The 15344-nt window shown below is 38.2% G+C and overlaps 2 protein-coding genes across 2 annotated transcripts in view; one reads left to right on the top strand and one right to left on the bottom strand.

Annotated features, from left to right (window-relative positions):
- Positions 1 to 2437: 2437 nt before the first annotated feature.
- Positions 2438 to 8119, bottom strand: LOC113048836 (GTPase IMAP family member 8-like). The gene is made up of 6 exons (XM_026210736.1): positions 8086 to 8119; positions 7928 to 7993; positions 5112 to 5741; positions 4947 to 4979; positions 4592 to 4654; positions 2438 to 4432 (listed from the first exon to the last, which is right to left on the bottom strand). Exons 1-6 carry the CDS (start codon positions 8117 to 8119, stop codon positions 3081 to 3083), a joined length of 2178 nt encoding a protein of 725 aa, XP_026066521.1. The 3' UTR covers positions 2438 to 3080.
- A 1229-nt stretch (positions 8120 to 9348) lies between these two features.
- Positions 9349 to 15344, top strand: part of LOC113048828 (uncharacterized) — a 44265-nt gene continuing 38269 nt past the window's right edge. Inside the window, exons 1-8 of the mRNA XM_026210723.1 lie at positions 9349 to 9994; positions 10212 to 10260; positions 10443 to 10584; positions 10694 to 10761; positions 10997 to 11129; positions 11662 to 11831; positions 13353 to 13469; positions 13910 to 14036. Coding sequence (XP_026066508.1) covers positions 9852 to 9994; positions 10212 to 10260; positions 10443 to 10584; positions 10694 to 10761; positions 10997 to 11129; positions 11662 to 11831; positions 13353 to 13469; positions 13910 to 14036 — 949 coding nt within the window. The 5' untranslated portion in view covers positions 9349 to 9851. The remainder of the gene's footprint in view (positions 9995 to 10211; positions 10261 to 10442; positions 10585 to 10693; positions 10762 to 10996; positions 11130 to 11661; positions 11832 to 13352; positions 13470 to 13909; positions 14037 to 15344) is intronic.

Consider the following 15344-nt stretch of genomic DNA (forward strand, 5'->3'; position numbering starts at 1 on the left):
AGAAGTCTATCGGACTAACCTGCACGTTGAAAAATAACGCCAAAGGTATACCCAGTGCGTCAAAAAAGTGACGCCAGATCACTTGACCATGCGTCAGACATTTGACGAGTAGAGAGTGAGACTGTGTTGACTAGGGGGGCCAAGGAGGGGCCAGTGTTTAACCAGAGAGGCACATTAGAAATGGCAACATGTTTTATTTAAATGTAATGCAAATAAATACAAAAAGTAATTCTTGAAAAAATCTACACAGTAATTTTACACAATCTAAACATGTTAATAAAAACAAATTACTATTAGTACTCTTATAAAATTAAATCAGGCAATCATACATTTCACAATTTAATATTTATATATGAATGTCAAGGATTCAGAAGTGTATATATTTATAATGCTTACACTACACTACACATAAATAATATACTATTAAATTATGCTTATTTTAAATGTATTGTGCAGGCTAAAAATATAATAAGCTTTTAATAATCTTTCAGTGCGCAAAACCATGATAATATGAACCGCTTCAAAACTGAGCTCACAAAGTGATTTTAAAGTTTACGTCTTTTAAAACGTGTGTGATCTAACAGGCACAAGCGAGTCTTTTAAAAACAGCAACAAACATAAAATACAAATACACAAAATAAAAGTCATGTTATGCAAATACACAGCCTTTTTATCTACAGATCAAGCATTATAATGTGAGTATATAATATTGGAGAGAGTTTTACCATGCATCTTGCTGTAAATGGACGAGGTGCGTGCTATTTGAATACTGAATGGAGAATGATTCACAGCCGCAGAGGAGGGAAAACAAGGTTTCCGTAAACTTTAATCTAATGATGTAAATAGTCTTCTGTCCATAACATTAAGCTTTGGAATTACTTCAGATGACCAAGTCACCCAAACTGATGTGAAAAAAACGGGAGGCGCTGAAAAGCGCGATGTTTGCATCCCTGAATATGATTAAGTTCCTAAGTGTTTGGGTGCGCTGCACTAATTTTCCCCTTGTAGAATGTTGCGTCACACTAGTTCCGCTTTTGGCGCTCGCACGTAAAATCATATTACCTTTTTTTTTTCAGCACGGGGGTGGCCAGGGACATGTCTACAGAGGCACGGGCCTCCCTAGGCCTCCGTGTAGAACCGCCACTGATCAGCTGGCAAAACCCCCCACAACAATATAATTAACTCTGTATCTTTAACATTATAGTTGTGGTGTGAACTATGCTATTCTTTAGTATTGAGAACGATTTTTAGAACTATATCTTCATGGTTATCTTTATAGTTATCGTGCTTGGTGTGAACAGGCCTTAACTATCTTATAATGGATTTGAATATTAGAAATGTATAAGTGTGTTATGTATGTCAAATTAAAGAGATGGGTCTTTAATCTAGATTTAAACTGACAGAGTGTGTCTGCCTCCCCAATAATGTTAGGTAGATTTTTCCAGAGTGCTAAATAGGAAAAAAATCTGCCGCCTGCAGTTGATTTTGATATTCTATGTATTATTAAATTGCCTGAGTTTTAAGATAACAAGGCTGATTTCAGTTTGTGCCTGTGGGTTGGTATGAGATGAACTAAACAGTGATCAGAGAGCCCCAAATCTGCCCGTGGGACAGAGTGATATGCATCCTTTATTGTGGTCCAAGTATATTACTGTCTCTGGTGGGTCATGTAATGTGCTGTTTGTATTTTGGCAGTTCACGGGAGAGATTTGCTTTATTAAAATCCCCAATAATAATTAGAAGAGTGTCTGGGTACCGTTGCTCCATTTCAGTTATTAGTTCGGCCAGCTGTTCGGCCAGAGAAATCACCTTACTCATGTCAAACTAGACGCAACTAAGTAAAATTAACACAAAAGCCTAAATCATAACTGTACAAAAGAAATATCTTTAATTAGGCAGCAACACATCACAATAAGTTCTTATTTGTTAAAATTATTTAATGCATTACATTAATAGCTTGCATTTTTTCATATTAGTAATATGTTTAAAGTAACATTAACTACGATAAATGAAAGCGCTAAGAAAATATTTCTCATTGGTTGCCATGCTGTTGCAATATAAAATACTTTTCATTGCTAATTCATGCTAACAAATGAAGCCTTGTTGGAATTGAAAATGTTTTGAAACTGTAAACAAGTGCTTATGTATGTATACTTAAGATGCTCTTTTAATGTCACTGTCTAAGTGCATAAAGCCACGTTAAGCATCGTTGTACATTACACGTATTTTCATTTGTTTTTATCGCTCATATCTCAGTTAGGCACAGGTCACTGAGGCTGAGGGTGCTTTCACACCTGTCTCATTTGGAGCGTTTGATTCAGAACATGTCCTGTTTTCTCCTTTAGTCTCCAATATCAATGCAATAAACCACACTTAGCATTTTTTTCTTTATTATTTAGAATTGATTTTTATTTATTTATTTAGCAGACATTTTTTATCCAAAGCAACTTAATTGGGAATACAAAGATTAATCAAAAAGAGACACCAAAAGAGCTAAAAGGGAAGGATATATGTAGTAATAGTGAAAGAATAGAGTAAGATTTATATTTTCAGTAGGTGGCAGTTAAGTTCTCATGGAAGAGATGTGTTTTCAACTTCTTCTTGAATACTGTCAGGGATTCGGCTGTCCAGGTAGGGTTAAGTAGATCATTTCACCAGCAAGGAACAGTGATCAAGAAGCTTCTGGAAAGTGATTCACACACTGCAGTCTTCCTGAAGTTGATATAAAGTTCTGTATGCAAGCATTAATGTCTTGCACTTGATGTGAGCTGCAACCAATAGTCAGCGTGGGGAGATAAAGATAAGTGTAGCGTGGACCAGACATACTGTAGTGTTGCAATGCCCAAACTGTTAAATACAGAAATACAGTGCAACAGAATTTTCCAATTGGTAGTCCTGCGATGCACTGTAATTCGTGTTATACTGCACTGGCATTTAAGTCCAGTGTTTCAGGTAACATTTACATGGGAGTGCAACAAAATGAAACCCAACCAGGGAATTCAATTATTCAAAAACGCTTTAACTTGACAGCACCTTATGAAGCAAAAACATGCATATATAATTCTTCTTTTCTTCGTCTGTTATTGAAGGACACAGGGTTTTCCATGGTCCTTCTTCCAGCTGTCAATGATTTCAGCATTTCTGGCTTCAATTCTCATGCGTTCTGCAGCATACATATCAGCCATCTCTTTGTACCTCCTCATGGCCTCGTCCATCTTCTGCCTGCATTCTTCCATTTCTTTATAATGCTGATGTAGTTGTTCTTTCTCTGCTTTTTTCTCATCTTCAGAGTTTTTAGGTAAATCCTCACTGCTCTGTTGGTCTGTGACTCTGTCTTTTATCTTTTCTACTTTCCCTTCTTCAGTTGCTGCTTCTTTTGTTTTACTTTCTTGTGCCCTCTCAATCTTTTTCCTTAGCCTTTTGCCTCTTTTTAAGGATTCAAAGGCCCTCCATTTTTTAACATGTTTCTCACGATCTTGATCAGATTGTCTTCCAGTTTCTGGTATCTCTTTATCCAGATCAGTTGTTCCTGTAAGCTGATTTTCCTGCTTTTCAATCTTATCATCATTCTTTCTCTCGACAAGGGTTTGTTCAGTGTTTATTGTCACTGTGTTTTCTCTCTTTTGTCTCAACAGTATCATCTCTCTCTCCACAAACAGAAATTCTCTAACTTTTCCTTTTGTTCTTTCCTCTTCTAGTTTGTCTTGAATTTCTTTGATTTCAGACTCATATTTCGCTTTAATGGCCTCGATTTCTCGTCTGACCTCCTCTTCTCTCTCTCTGTTGATCTGCATAAGTCTGAATGGTCTCTCAGCCTCCTGAAACATTTTGTCATTATAGAAATTGGGGTCATTATCCCACATCATCTTATCAATCTTCTTTAACAGATTCACGACCTGAGCAGGATCCTTCTGTTTATTATCGAAGACATGAAATCTTCCTCCACAGTCGTTTATCAGTTTCTGGACATGTGGATCTCCTTCTTTAATGTAGTCTTCAATGCTTTCTTCTGCGAGATTGTCTCCTCGTGTGAACAACACCATAGTGTAGGTCTCTGCTTTCTGTCCGAAGGTCATCTTGATGAGCTGAAGGGTTTCTCTCTCTTCTTGTGTGAACGGGCCGACAGCGATGACCAGCAGAAACACGTGTGGCCCAGGAGCCGAGAGTTCGATGCATCTCATGATCTCCTGCTGGATCTCTTCATTACTGAGAGTTGTGTCGAAGAGTCCTGGTGTGTCCACCACAGTCACAGGTCGACCACAGGCATCTCCAGTCTCTCTTTGACATGTCTTGGTCACAGATTTCATGCTGGATTTTGACTGAAACACATCACGTCTCAGGATGGTGTTACCTGTTGCACTCTTTCCCACTCCAGTTTTTCCAATCAGGACGATCCTCGCACACTTCAAGCTCTTCTCAGCGCCAACAGAGGCTGTGATTCACAAATACTAATGTTCAAACTTTATAATGCCATGATAGATTCAAATTATCATTATTATTATTATTTTTTTTAGAAAGATGTAAAATAAAGATGAAGTGTGAAAATTCTGTGAGAATTCATAAGAATAAAACAATTTTATGTAATACTCACATTTTGATCGCACTAATTTTGTAGGATTTCCTGACTTTGGGTGAAACCTCTGTGCCGTGGGCCCTAAAAATGAATAAAATTATTAACAAATACTAATGTAACACTTTAAAACTTAGCAAGTTGTTGGTGCATTAAGAGTTTAGAAAACTTGTTAAAAAAACATATAGCACCTTTAATGACACAAGCTAAAGCCAATTTACACTTCACCACCTAGAAATGGACCTAATTTCCCTAATTTCTTGTATAATTGATGGAATTAAGCAGTGCATTATTATATGAATTAATCATTTTGATGTATCTGATTCATTTTATCAGGCATTTTGTAAAACAGTGTGTATATACACTTTATACTTACATTGATTCATACTACTTGGCCATCTACTGAAACCTGAATGTACACCATCAGAAAAGCAGGGAGAGAGCAGGGAACAGGTTATTTCATCTGCAGATCTACTTTATCAAAATAATCTTACTTTTTATAAAATTCACAAATATTTGTGCACTGGAGATAAAGGTTTACCCTTTTGAATCTTGTTTGTTGTTGGGCAAACTGTATCTTCTTTCATCGGGAAAGGACTTGGTTCTTCAGGAATCTTCAGCTGATGGCCTCCATTTTCTTCCACCATCTTCTCAATGCTCTCTAGAAGTTTCTGCACTTGTGATTGGTCTCCATTCCTCTGTAGATGATGGTGTGGATGTCTGCTGTTCTCCAGCAGAGACTTAACTGATTCAGTGTCAGAGTCTTTAGCATTCACATACTCCTGCTCCTCATGCATGAAGACCACAATCACATACTCAGAGGCTCCTTCACCCAAAGTGACATTAATGAGCTCGAGAGCATCTGTGTCTTGATCTGTGAATGTGCCAGACTTCAGGACTAGTAACAGGGCATGAGGCTCAGGACGAGACAGATGGAAACGTCTCCTCACCTCCTGTTCTTCAGGAGAGAGAGCAGGACTGAACAGGTCAGGAGTGTTGGTGACCACCAAATGCCTCTCCAACACCATCCCATCATGCCTCTCAAACAAATGCTGGAAGGACGGTGACTCTGAAAAGACCTTTCGTCCAAAGATTGTGTTTCCACACAAGGATTTAACATCTGCATGTGATCCCAGCAGAACTATTCTCATCTCTTCTTTAATCACAGACACTGAAATTACATGGTAACAGGTTTATTTCTACTAGCAGTTATTTTAAATAATTTCCTTACAGTTTTTTCAAATGCTTATGCATAAAAAATCTTTACTTGTCACACAGTTTCTGAAACCTGACACTCAAACAGCAGAAGCACACACCAAAACCATATGCTAATTTTTGGCATTTAACCCTACAGAGGAATTTTTGATGTTGGAAAGTGTATGAACATCATCCCTATGTCAACATGACACTTCTCCAGGCAATGGAGGAGGCATGTGGAGACACTGATGCCGCCTCCATCTAAGGTTGGTTACACCATACAATAAGGCTCTTTCTACGGTTTTTGGCAAGAGAGAATATAGCATGTGACGTGGATGAAGTATTGTGGCCTGACCCAGAGGAGGGATTGAGCCTAGATGCACACACACACACACACACACACACACACACACACACACACACACACACACACACACACACACACACACACACACACACTTCCTTTGGAATAATCACCTTTTATTTATTTTATTTTATTTTTGTTTTACAGTTTTTTTTCAATTGCTAACATACTTAAATGACATGCACAGCACAACTATTTAAAATGCACTGAACACAGTTCTCTGCATAAGACACAACAATCTGACATAAAGTCACGTTTGCCATTTCAAAACTGCCATTCAAAATGACACTACATGAGATAATTGGCCAGTTACATGTTCCACCTGGCCAAACACCTCAATGGTTAATTGTTAACGCTTCATCAGGATGTTAGTACTATGAAAAGACCACAGATGAGAACCTTTTTTTTTTTTTTTTTTTACAACAACAATGGAAGACGAGAGGGAGAGAGGAAGAGGAAGAGGAAGGTTGAGAATAAGAGGGGGAGGAAGAGTGAGAGGTTGGGGTAGAGCAGGTAGAGGAGTTCATGGCCAAAGAAGACAAACACCTTCAAATGAAATCAGAGCAACCTTAGTAGATCATGTCATCAACCGTGGGCTGACAATGTACTTAGTGTATGCCATCAGCCATTCATGAACTGTACAAGTTTCCTGTACAATGTGTTCTACTGTGGGGGAAAATATTTAGGCTGCATTGTCCAAGCCCTATATATATATTTATTTTATTTTTCTAAAGGACTGAGAGACTACAGCATGGTGGAGGAAGGGGCCAAATGTTCACCGGGGTACAGGGAGCTGCCATTGTAAACTTGGTTTTGGAAAATAATGAAATCAGATTACGCGAAATTCAAAGCCACATCATCAAAGACAACACCTTATTCAACAACAATCAATGAGTCAGTCTGTCCACATTGGCTCGCATTCTCAAGCGAAACCAGATCAGAATGAGACAACTTTATAGGGAGCCGTCTGAGAAAAAATCTCAAAGAAACAAAGAGTTCCTTTCTGAAAATAGATGTGCTATTCTAAATTACTGGCAAGTTCCCCTTACACCAAGAGCAAGACATGCGTAATGCACCTGCCACATTCCAGCGATTAGTAAATCTTGTTTTAGCTGGTTTGATCACATCATTAGAAACAAGTGTGAATGATGATGAATCGTTGTGTGTTAGTGATGATAACTGTGCTTTAGTTGTATTTAACTCTTGCCGCTTGTGTTTAGCACTATGCAGCACAAATGCATCACAATGTGATAAGTGTATAAGTGAATAAGTGAATAAGAATGTGTTAGAGTTTAGCAGAAAGAGTTCATGAGATTTGCAAATAGATCCTAACTGCATGAATGTGTTTAAGGTTTAACAGAAAGAGTGCTTTATTCCACAAATTGTTTTAAGCTAGTGAGAATTTGGTTCAGAGATTGGTGGTTAGTGTTTTAGCAATTCAGAAAAACTGTACTATAAATTAATACAGTGCTCTGAGACACAAACACAATAACGGTGGAAGCTGGTAACATTAGTATTGTTGTTAGACTTGTACCAGTAGAAAGAGAAACTTCTGTATGTGCATAATGCAACCAAAACACCAGCATAATGGACAGTAAAATCTGCTGTTTCTCTTGTACATACTTGTATGTAATGTTTTATTTAGTTCTGAAAAAAAGGGCAGTTATTATACTGGAAGGTAGTTGTGAAATTACCTAGATGTGAAAACCCTATTCTTTTCTTCTTCAATTCTAAAAGCACCGGTTTATGAAGATTTTGTTGTACTATACATTATTTTGTGTAAAAGTTAAACTCACGGTTCATAGGTTGGCGTTTGCTTCCACTTCTTTCAAATAATCCTGAACTTCCTTCATCTTCAGCTGCTAAGGAAAAAATAAATAAAAAAATTAAAAGAATGTTGCTTATATGTACAGACATTTCTTATTACAATAACAACAGAAATTAACAGACTCACCATGTTGTCTGGTTGATCCACTCCAGTCAGCCATCTTCACACAATTATCAGTTCTTATGGCAAAGTACTTTACACAGTAAGAAACAAACTGTGTGATTGTAAGTGTGTGATAAATAAAAAAACTGTGTAATCATAAAACTTAGAAACTGGTTGGACTTGATAATTGGCATACTGTACATTACATTCAGCTGCAGGGTGAACTGCCAGGTGACTGCCTGTGGCATATGTGAACAACATGGTAAAATGCATTTACCACAATGGACATTTTCTCTGTGTGTCACTGTGATTGCATAAATATCCACAAATGGCTGTTTGGAGAGAGGTGAAATAAAGCTGCTTTACTCCATGTGTCTGGCCAGATGTGACTTTCATTCCCCTGCCCGAGCCCTGAGAATGACAGGCACACACACACACACACACACACACACGCAGCAGTGAACGCACACACACACACACACGGCAGTGAACACACACACACGGCAGTGAACACTCTCACACACACACACACACACACACACACACAGCAGTGAACACACACACAGTTTAATTGATCAGGATTTTGTTTCAATTTTAGTCTAGCTCCGTGTTTAGTCTGACTCCAGTTTTCAAGTGATGATTAAATTTAGACTGAATTTCTAATTAAAACTGATCACAAACGTTATCACAGAAACATCGAGGTGAAATGTCTCCAGTTAGAAGAGAGCTTGAGCAAAATGTTACACCATTTACTTTCACTTTCACTTTTGAGTCACGTGACGCTGTTTCTCTCCGGAAGGAGGTGCTGTGGCTCCGAGGTTGCCTGCAAATGATTAGATTTAATTTTATTGTCATTATGCAGAGTACAATGCAGTTAGCATCTAACCAGAAGTGCAAGAATATAGTGTTTTATATACACAAAAGTGTATATAAAATACACTTTATATATATATGCAAAATAACAGTAGTGCTGTTATGATATTTTTATAGAAATAGTTTACTGTGCTTTGTACAATAACAACTTTTAAAACAGTTTATAGCTTATAACTTTTAGCGCAGTTTATAGCTTGAACCATGTGCAGTCTGTGCAAAATATGAATAGTGCAAATGCATGTAAAGTACTGTGACCAGTTAAATTTCTAAATCAATTATTTGATGAATAATTAAATCTCTCTCTCTCTCTCTCCCTCTCTCTCTCCCTCTCTCTCTCTCTGTGTGTGTGTGTGTGTGTGTGTGTGTCGCGCTGTCTCACAGCTGTCCTCTGTTTGTTGTACGCTCTTCCTCAACCTGAATGGAAATTAATCTTTTCATACTTCAGTCTCGTGCAGCAGCGTGTTTGGATATAATTATGATTCCAGATGTATTCTGCTAAAGTGTATTTTAGAACTGTTTCATGAGAATAGTAGCTCATCTGTATTTAAAGCGCACGTTCTTGGATCTGTATCTTTGTTTGCTGCTGGCGTTTTCTGTGAACGCGATCGTCGATCGGTTTGATCGGAGCAAAAAGTTCAAAGCAACAACAGATCACTGTTTTCAGAGACACTGAAAACTGAAACACGGATTCTGAACGGGTTTGCGATCTGATGGAGTATTATACACATTCATGAACGAGACAGCTGTGTGAGGGTAACGGAAATGGAAAATCAACCCGAGACCGATGAACCGAGGCGAGACTGATTCCTCACTCTGCGTCCCGTTATTCTGTTCGGGTCTGAAGCGCGCGTCCTCGCGTGAACGGGTGACCGAAGTAGTAAACAAGTGTTTGTGTTTTGTTTGTTTGTTTTTCGGTCATGGGCTTTCTGAAAGTTCTTCAGGACTGGTGTCGAGAAGTTTGTGAAGGTTACCCTGATGTTCTGGTCACAGACCTGAGCTCTTCATTCACAGATGGACTGGCTTTCTGTGCGATCATCCACAGACATAGACCCGATCTACTGTAAGAATCAACACTGACTCATGAGGCTTAAAACATTATATGCTGCATGATATGAGACTAAACTAGTTCAGTAGTAAAGCTAATGCACTGTACCATAATGCAAAAAGTTTTCTGGTCTGTGTAGAAACATGTCTTCAGCCTCAGTTTCTTCTCATATCCAGATGTGTTCTTCATGTATCTGATGTATCTTCATCTCTCTGTTTGTTTCTCTCTGCAGAGATTTTCACTCACTGTCCAAACACAATGTCTACGAGAACATGCGTCTGGTGAGTTTCTGTAGACATCAGCTGGACTTTAATAATGCTGAACCATCACATGTGTGAGGTGATGAATCTGTTCAGTTAAACACTCATAAGAGCTTCATTTATTCGTAGAGAAGCCTGTACCTGTGATATGTGTTCTGTTTGAGTAGTTTGTCCAACTCATGTCCGTTGTTCCTCTTCATCAGGCGTTTGACGTTGCGGAGCGTGAGCTGGGAATTCCTGCTCTTTTAGATCCGGATGAGCTGGTGTCTCTGGAGGAGCCGGATCATCTGTCCATCATCATTTACGTCTCTCAGCTCTACTGTGTTTTCAGAAAACACTCTCATGGTACTGATCATGACAGACTATCAACTACTGGAGATCTCACATGTTCACTATTATTCGTTAGAGCTGAAATTTGTCATTTTAATCAATGATAATCTCTGGGTTTGATCAGACAGTCAGAAGATTCCTGTGGACAGTGAATCCGGCAGCACCAAACCCCAAGATCAGACTCACACTAGGGTATCTATCTATCTGACTGTCTGTCTTTATGTCTGTCTTTTTGTCTGCCTGACTTTTTGTCTGTCTGTCTGTCTCTTTGTCTATCCATCTTTCTCTCTGTCTTGTCTTTCCATTTGTCTGTCTGTCTCTCCGGCTGCCTCTTTCTCTGTCTCTCTTTCTGTCTGTCCTTCTCTCCATCTGTCTTTTTGTATGTCTGCCCATTTGTCCATTAGTCAGTCTGTGGACGTCTCTCCAGAATGAAGGACGTCTTTCCACCTCATCAGAGACTGACATACAAGAACCTCCCAAACCTGCTCCCAGAAAGAGGAAAGAGCCTAAGGAACCTCCTCGCCCCGCCCCCAGATCACCAGATCATTGCCCTAACAACGGTTAGAATCTTCATCTCTGTGTCACTATACACTTTCTATTGTTACAATTTAAACATCATCAAACAGACGATTTGAGATCTACATTCTAATTGGATGAGATAAAACTACTTAACATTTAAAGAAGCTGTTCGGTGATAATTAATGAAAATTAATGATAATGCATTTATTTGAATTCAAACTGAATGTTTTTGTTGTTGTTCAGTCCCATCCACTCTCTTCCCAACATGCACTGGCAGTTCATAATTAATAATGTTGTATTGTGTAACTTTTTGCCAGTTTTACATACACTATTTAAAAAAAAAAATTCATCACATTTACCAATGATTAGACAAGTTGTTGTTGATTTTTTTTTTTTTTTTTTTGTGAGCATCCATGTGAACAGGAAAGAAAACATTAAATACTTAATATTGAAGAATTGAAAACTCTAAAAAGGAATATCTGCATAGAAACATTTTTAGGTTGAAAGAGCTTCACAGTAACTGAGTCTGAATATAGAATTGTTATCATTGTGTTTTTCTCGTTCTGGTCTCAGTCTCGTCTCGGAGTGTCGTCCGTAAGGAACATCCCTGGATGAAGCTGATTAATCCGGGTCCCTGGTCTCGTCTTCCACCAGCTCCGGCTCCATACGCTCATTCACGCCACCAGCCCACGACCTTTAACCCCTTCCTGGAGAAAAAGGAGGACAAGTCCAATGATGAGGAGGTACTGAATTAAGAACTGGGAAGGTCAAAAACCTCAAACTTTACCTGATTCATTGTCCAGTTATCGGGAGATCAGATCTGAGTCTAGACCGACAGAGACCAGACTAGACCTGAGTCCTAAATTCAGACCTTGAACCAGGATCTCCACTTTAATGAACTGAAATAGAGAACATGGTGCAGCTTTATTTTCCCATTCAGAGTCATGCAATTTCTCTCTAATGTTAAACCTTTGGTTGAAGCGATTATCACTTTTATCTACTTACAGTTTTTCTGAATTGCTAAAACACATTTCTTGAAACCATCACCAATATTCTCAAAGCCTTGAACACAAATCCAAATACTCAAACTAAATTCAAGAAACCTCTGACTCTTCCATCCTAATCAAATAATCACTGCAAAATCATTTCACTTGCACTCAAAATAAAACGGTGCTCTCAGATCACACACACAGACACACACACACACACACACACACAAACACAAATCAATAAAGAAAACACTACAAAGCATTCATTAGACACTACAGAGAAAAAGAAAATGGAGAACACAGCAACTAGAACATCACAGAAAAAAGTATACTGTATTGAGTAAACAATTTACCAATTCTGTAAAAAAGTATAGTCATTTCAACTGAGTAAGGTGAATAAATTGTTCTGCAAGAAAAGTATTGTGCTGAATATTGTATAGTAGCCTAGTGAATGTTTGTATATTTTCAGAAGATGTTGCACAATTACTGCAGTTCAATACACTCAAATAACGAAAGTTGTGCAATTGTAAAATCAGGGTTAATCAGAATCGGCCCTCATGTTGTTTGCCGGATCCCCACCGTGCTGTCATCGCCACACATGGCCCAGCTCTGGCTGAAAGGGTACATGCAATTACTGACAGGAGGTCACCATTGCCAGCTTGAGGCCACACATGGGTTTGTTTCCATCTACTGTCAGTATCATCATTCAGTCACCTGTGACACTTGTGCTCTCTGAGCTGAACCATACTTTGTACAGCTGGTTTGATCTCATCATTAGAAACAAGTGTGAACAAGTTTGATATGTTGTGTGTAAACGATGACAACTGTGCTTTAGTTGTATTTAACTCTTGCCGCTTGTGTTAAGCATTATGCAGCACAAATGCATCACAGTGTGATCAGTGTTTAAGTGAATGAGAATGTGTTAGAGTTTAGCAGAAAGAGTTCATGAGATTTGCAAATAGATCCTAACTGCATGAACGTGTTTAAGGTTTAACAGAAAGAGTGCTTTATTCCACAAATCAGTTTAAGCTAGTGATACTTTGGTTCAGAGATTGGGGTTTTGTGTTTTAGCAATTCAGAAAAACTGTAGTTGATGTGTGTGAGAATCAGTCAGTCAGATAATCAGACAAACAGATATCTGACGCTCAGAGTGAAGAGTCACAGTTTGTGGTTGTGGGTTTTTATTTTTCTCTTTGCAGACTCACAGGATATTGTGTGTGAGAGAGTGTGTGTGCTTTAACAACAGTTTGTCTCTCTGTTTTTCTTTTTGTCAAGACAAATGCTTTCAGTTGCGAAAACTCAGTTACACAAAAACCCCAAACCTCATCTTCAGTTCCCAGCATGCACCAGGCTGCAGCCCATGTTCATGGTTTCCCGCTCATCAAGAGGAATGTGAGACACAAACTTTTTTTTTTAATTCTGAATTGAATAATACTTAATGAGTGGTGATATTAATAGGATTATATAGTTATTTTGGTTTTATTTATTATTTTGGTAAAATTCATAATTTCTTTCAGGTTTCAATTAACATGCATCTGTTTCTCTATATAATCATATTTAAAAACATGTTGTGATTTCAATGTTAGATATGAAAAGAGCTTCTTGTGGATTGTTTGCAGCAACCGCTGCAGTTTAATTCAGTTTTTAGATGTAAACTAACCTGAAATGTGTGCAAACCTTAAACTATTTTGATATTAACATGCATTAATAAAGCAAAGGATCACAAACACACATTACCTTCTGCTCCATGAGGTTAGGGATTGAATCTGCTTATCTCTTTCAGCATCAGATGTGGGTCTCTGTACTGATTGATTAATTGATTGTGTGTTCAGGTGAACACACACACACGCATTTCAGATGACCAGGTGTGTGAGGAGCAGAAGGAGCTGGAGGAGCGTCTGCTGGAGCTGGAGAGGAGAGGATTGCAGCTGGAGAGAGAGATGAGCAGATGCACCAACGGTTAGAAACCAGAGTAACAACAGACATGCTAATGCTAATAGACATGCTAGCAGACAAACATATAGTAGAGAAGATGAGTGCAGATGGAGAGAGATGAGGATATGCACCGATGGGAAGAAATACCAGAACCAGTGTTGAAAGATTGGATGGACTTTTTCCAGCCCAAAAGCTCACAAAAACCCACACACTCCACAGTCAAAATAATGTGATAGAATATGTCTCAGTGTTGATAAGAGCCATTTTAAACTCCTTAAAACAAAATAATGACGACAAAATAATATAAATAATATTAAATACATTTACCATGGATCAAATCAGGGCAAATACATCAAAGAGATTTATCAAATATGATTATAATATGCAAGCAGACACTGTCAAATCGGCAATCAAGAAATTAACCAATACCCTCGAAAAAAAACACATGCATCATTTTAAATCTCAACAGTCAGAATTTAAATGCAAAAAAGTGCCAAATACAAGTGATTGGAAAAAACAACTTAATTAGATATTTTACACTTGTTTATGCACACACCATAACAGTAAAAACTGTGTCATTGATGCATACTGTATGACAATCCGACTAAATTTTGTGTCGATCTATAATTTCAACCAGAACTAGAGGAAGTATTTTGTGAAGTTCTTATTGTAGAAAAGTTGAGAACTTTGCACAGTCAAAATTAACAAATCCAGCTGCTTTCAATCTGGAACTTTTAAAGGATAAAAGACAGGATCGTATAGATATAAATAGATTTTGATTAAATAATTTAACTGTGCTCTGATTTCACAGTTGAAGTGGTATTCTCTCCTTCAACAGGTGTAATTCACATTTTGAGAGTTAAAACACTCTCTCACTCTTTACCAATATTTAGGCATTATGATCACATACAGTTATACATTCAAAATCAGATCACACATGAATCATCACGTCTGTCTTCTGATCCCTAGTGATTGGCTAAAAGTGCAGTCGCAATGTCAACATCAGCTCCAGTCCTCTTTGCAGTGTGCGTGTGTGTTTAGGGAAGTTGTGGCCTAGTGGTCAGAGAGTTTGACTCCTAACCCTAGGGTTGTGGGTTCGAGTCTTGGGCCAACAATACAACGACTTAGGTGCCATTGAGCAAGACACTGAACCACCAATTGCTCCCTGGGCTCCGCAGCATAAATGGCTTGATTAATTGATTAACACACTGCTCTGTGTGTGTGTGTGCGTGTGCACTTTGGATGGGTTAAATGCAGAGCACGAATTCTGAGTATGGGTCACCTTACTTGGCTGTATGTCATGTCACTCACTTGTAACATCATAATGAATGA

The sequence above is a fragment of the Carassius auratus genome, chromosome 3, assembly GCF_003368295.1.
Source record: "Carassius auratus strain Wakin chromosome 3, ASM336829v1, whole genome shotgun sequence".
NCBI lineage: Eukaryota > Metazoa > Chordata > Actinopteri > Cypriniformes > Cyprinidae > Carassius > Carassius auratus.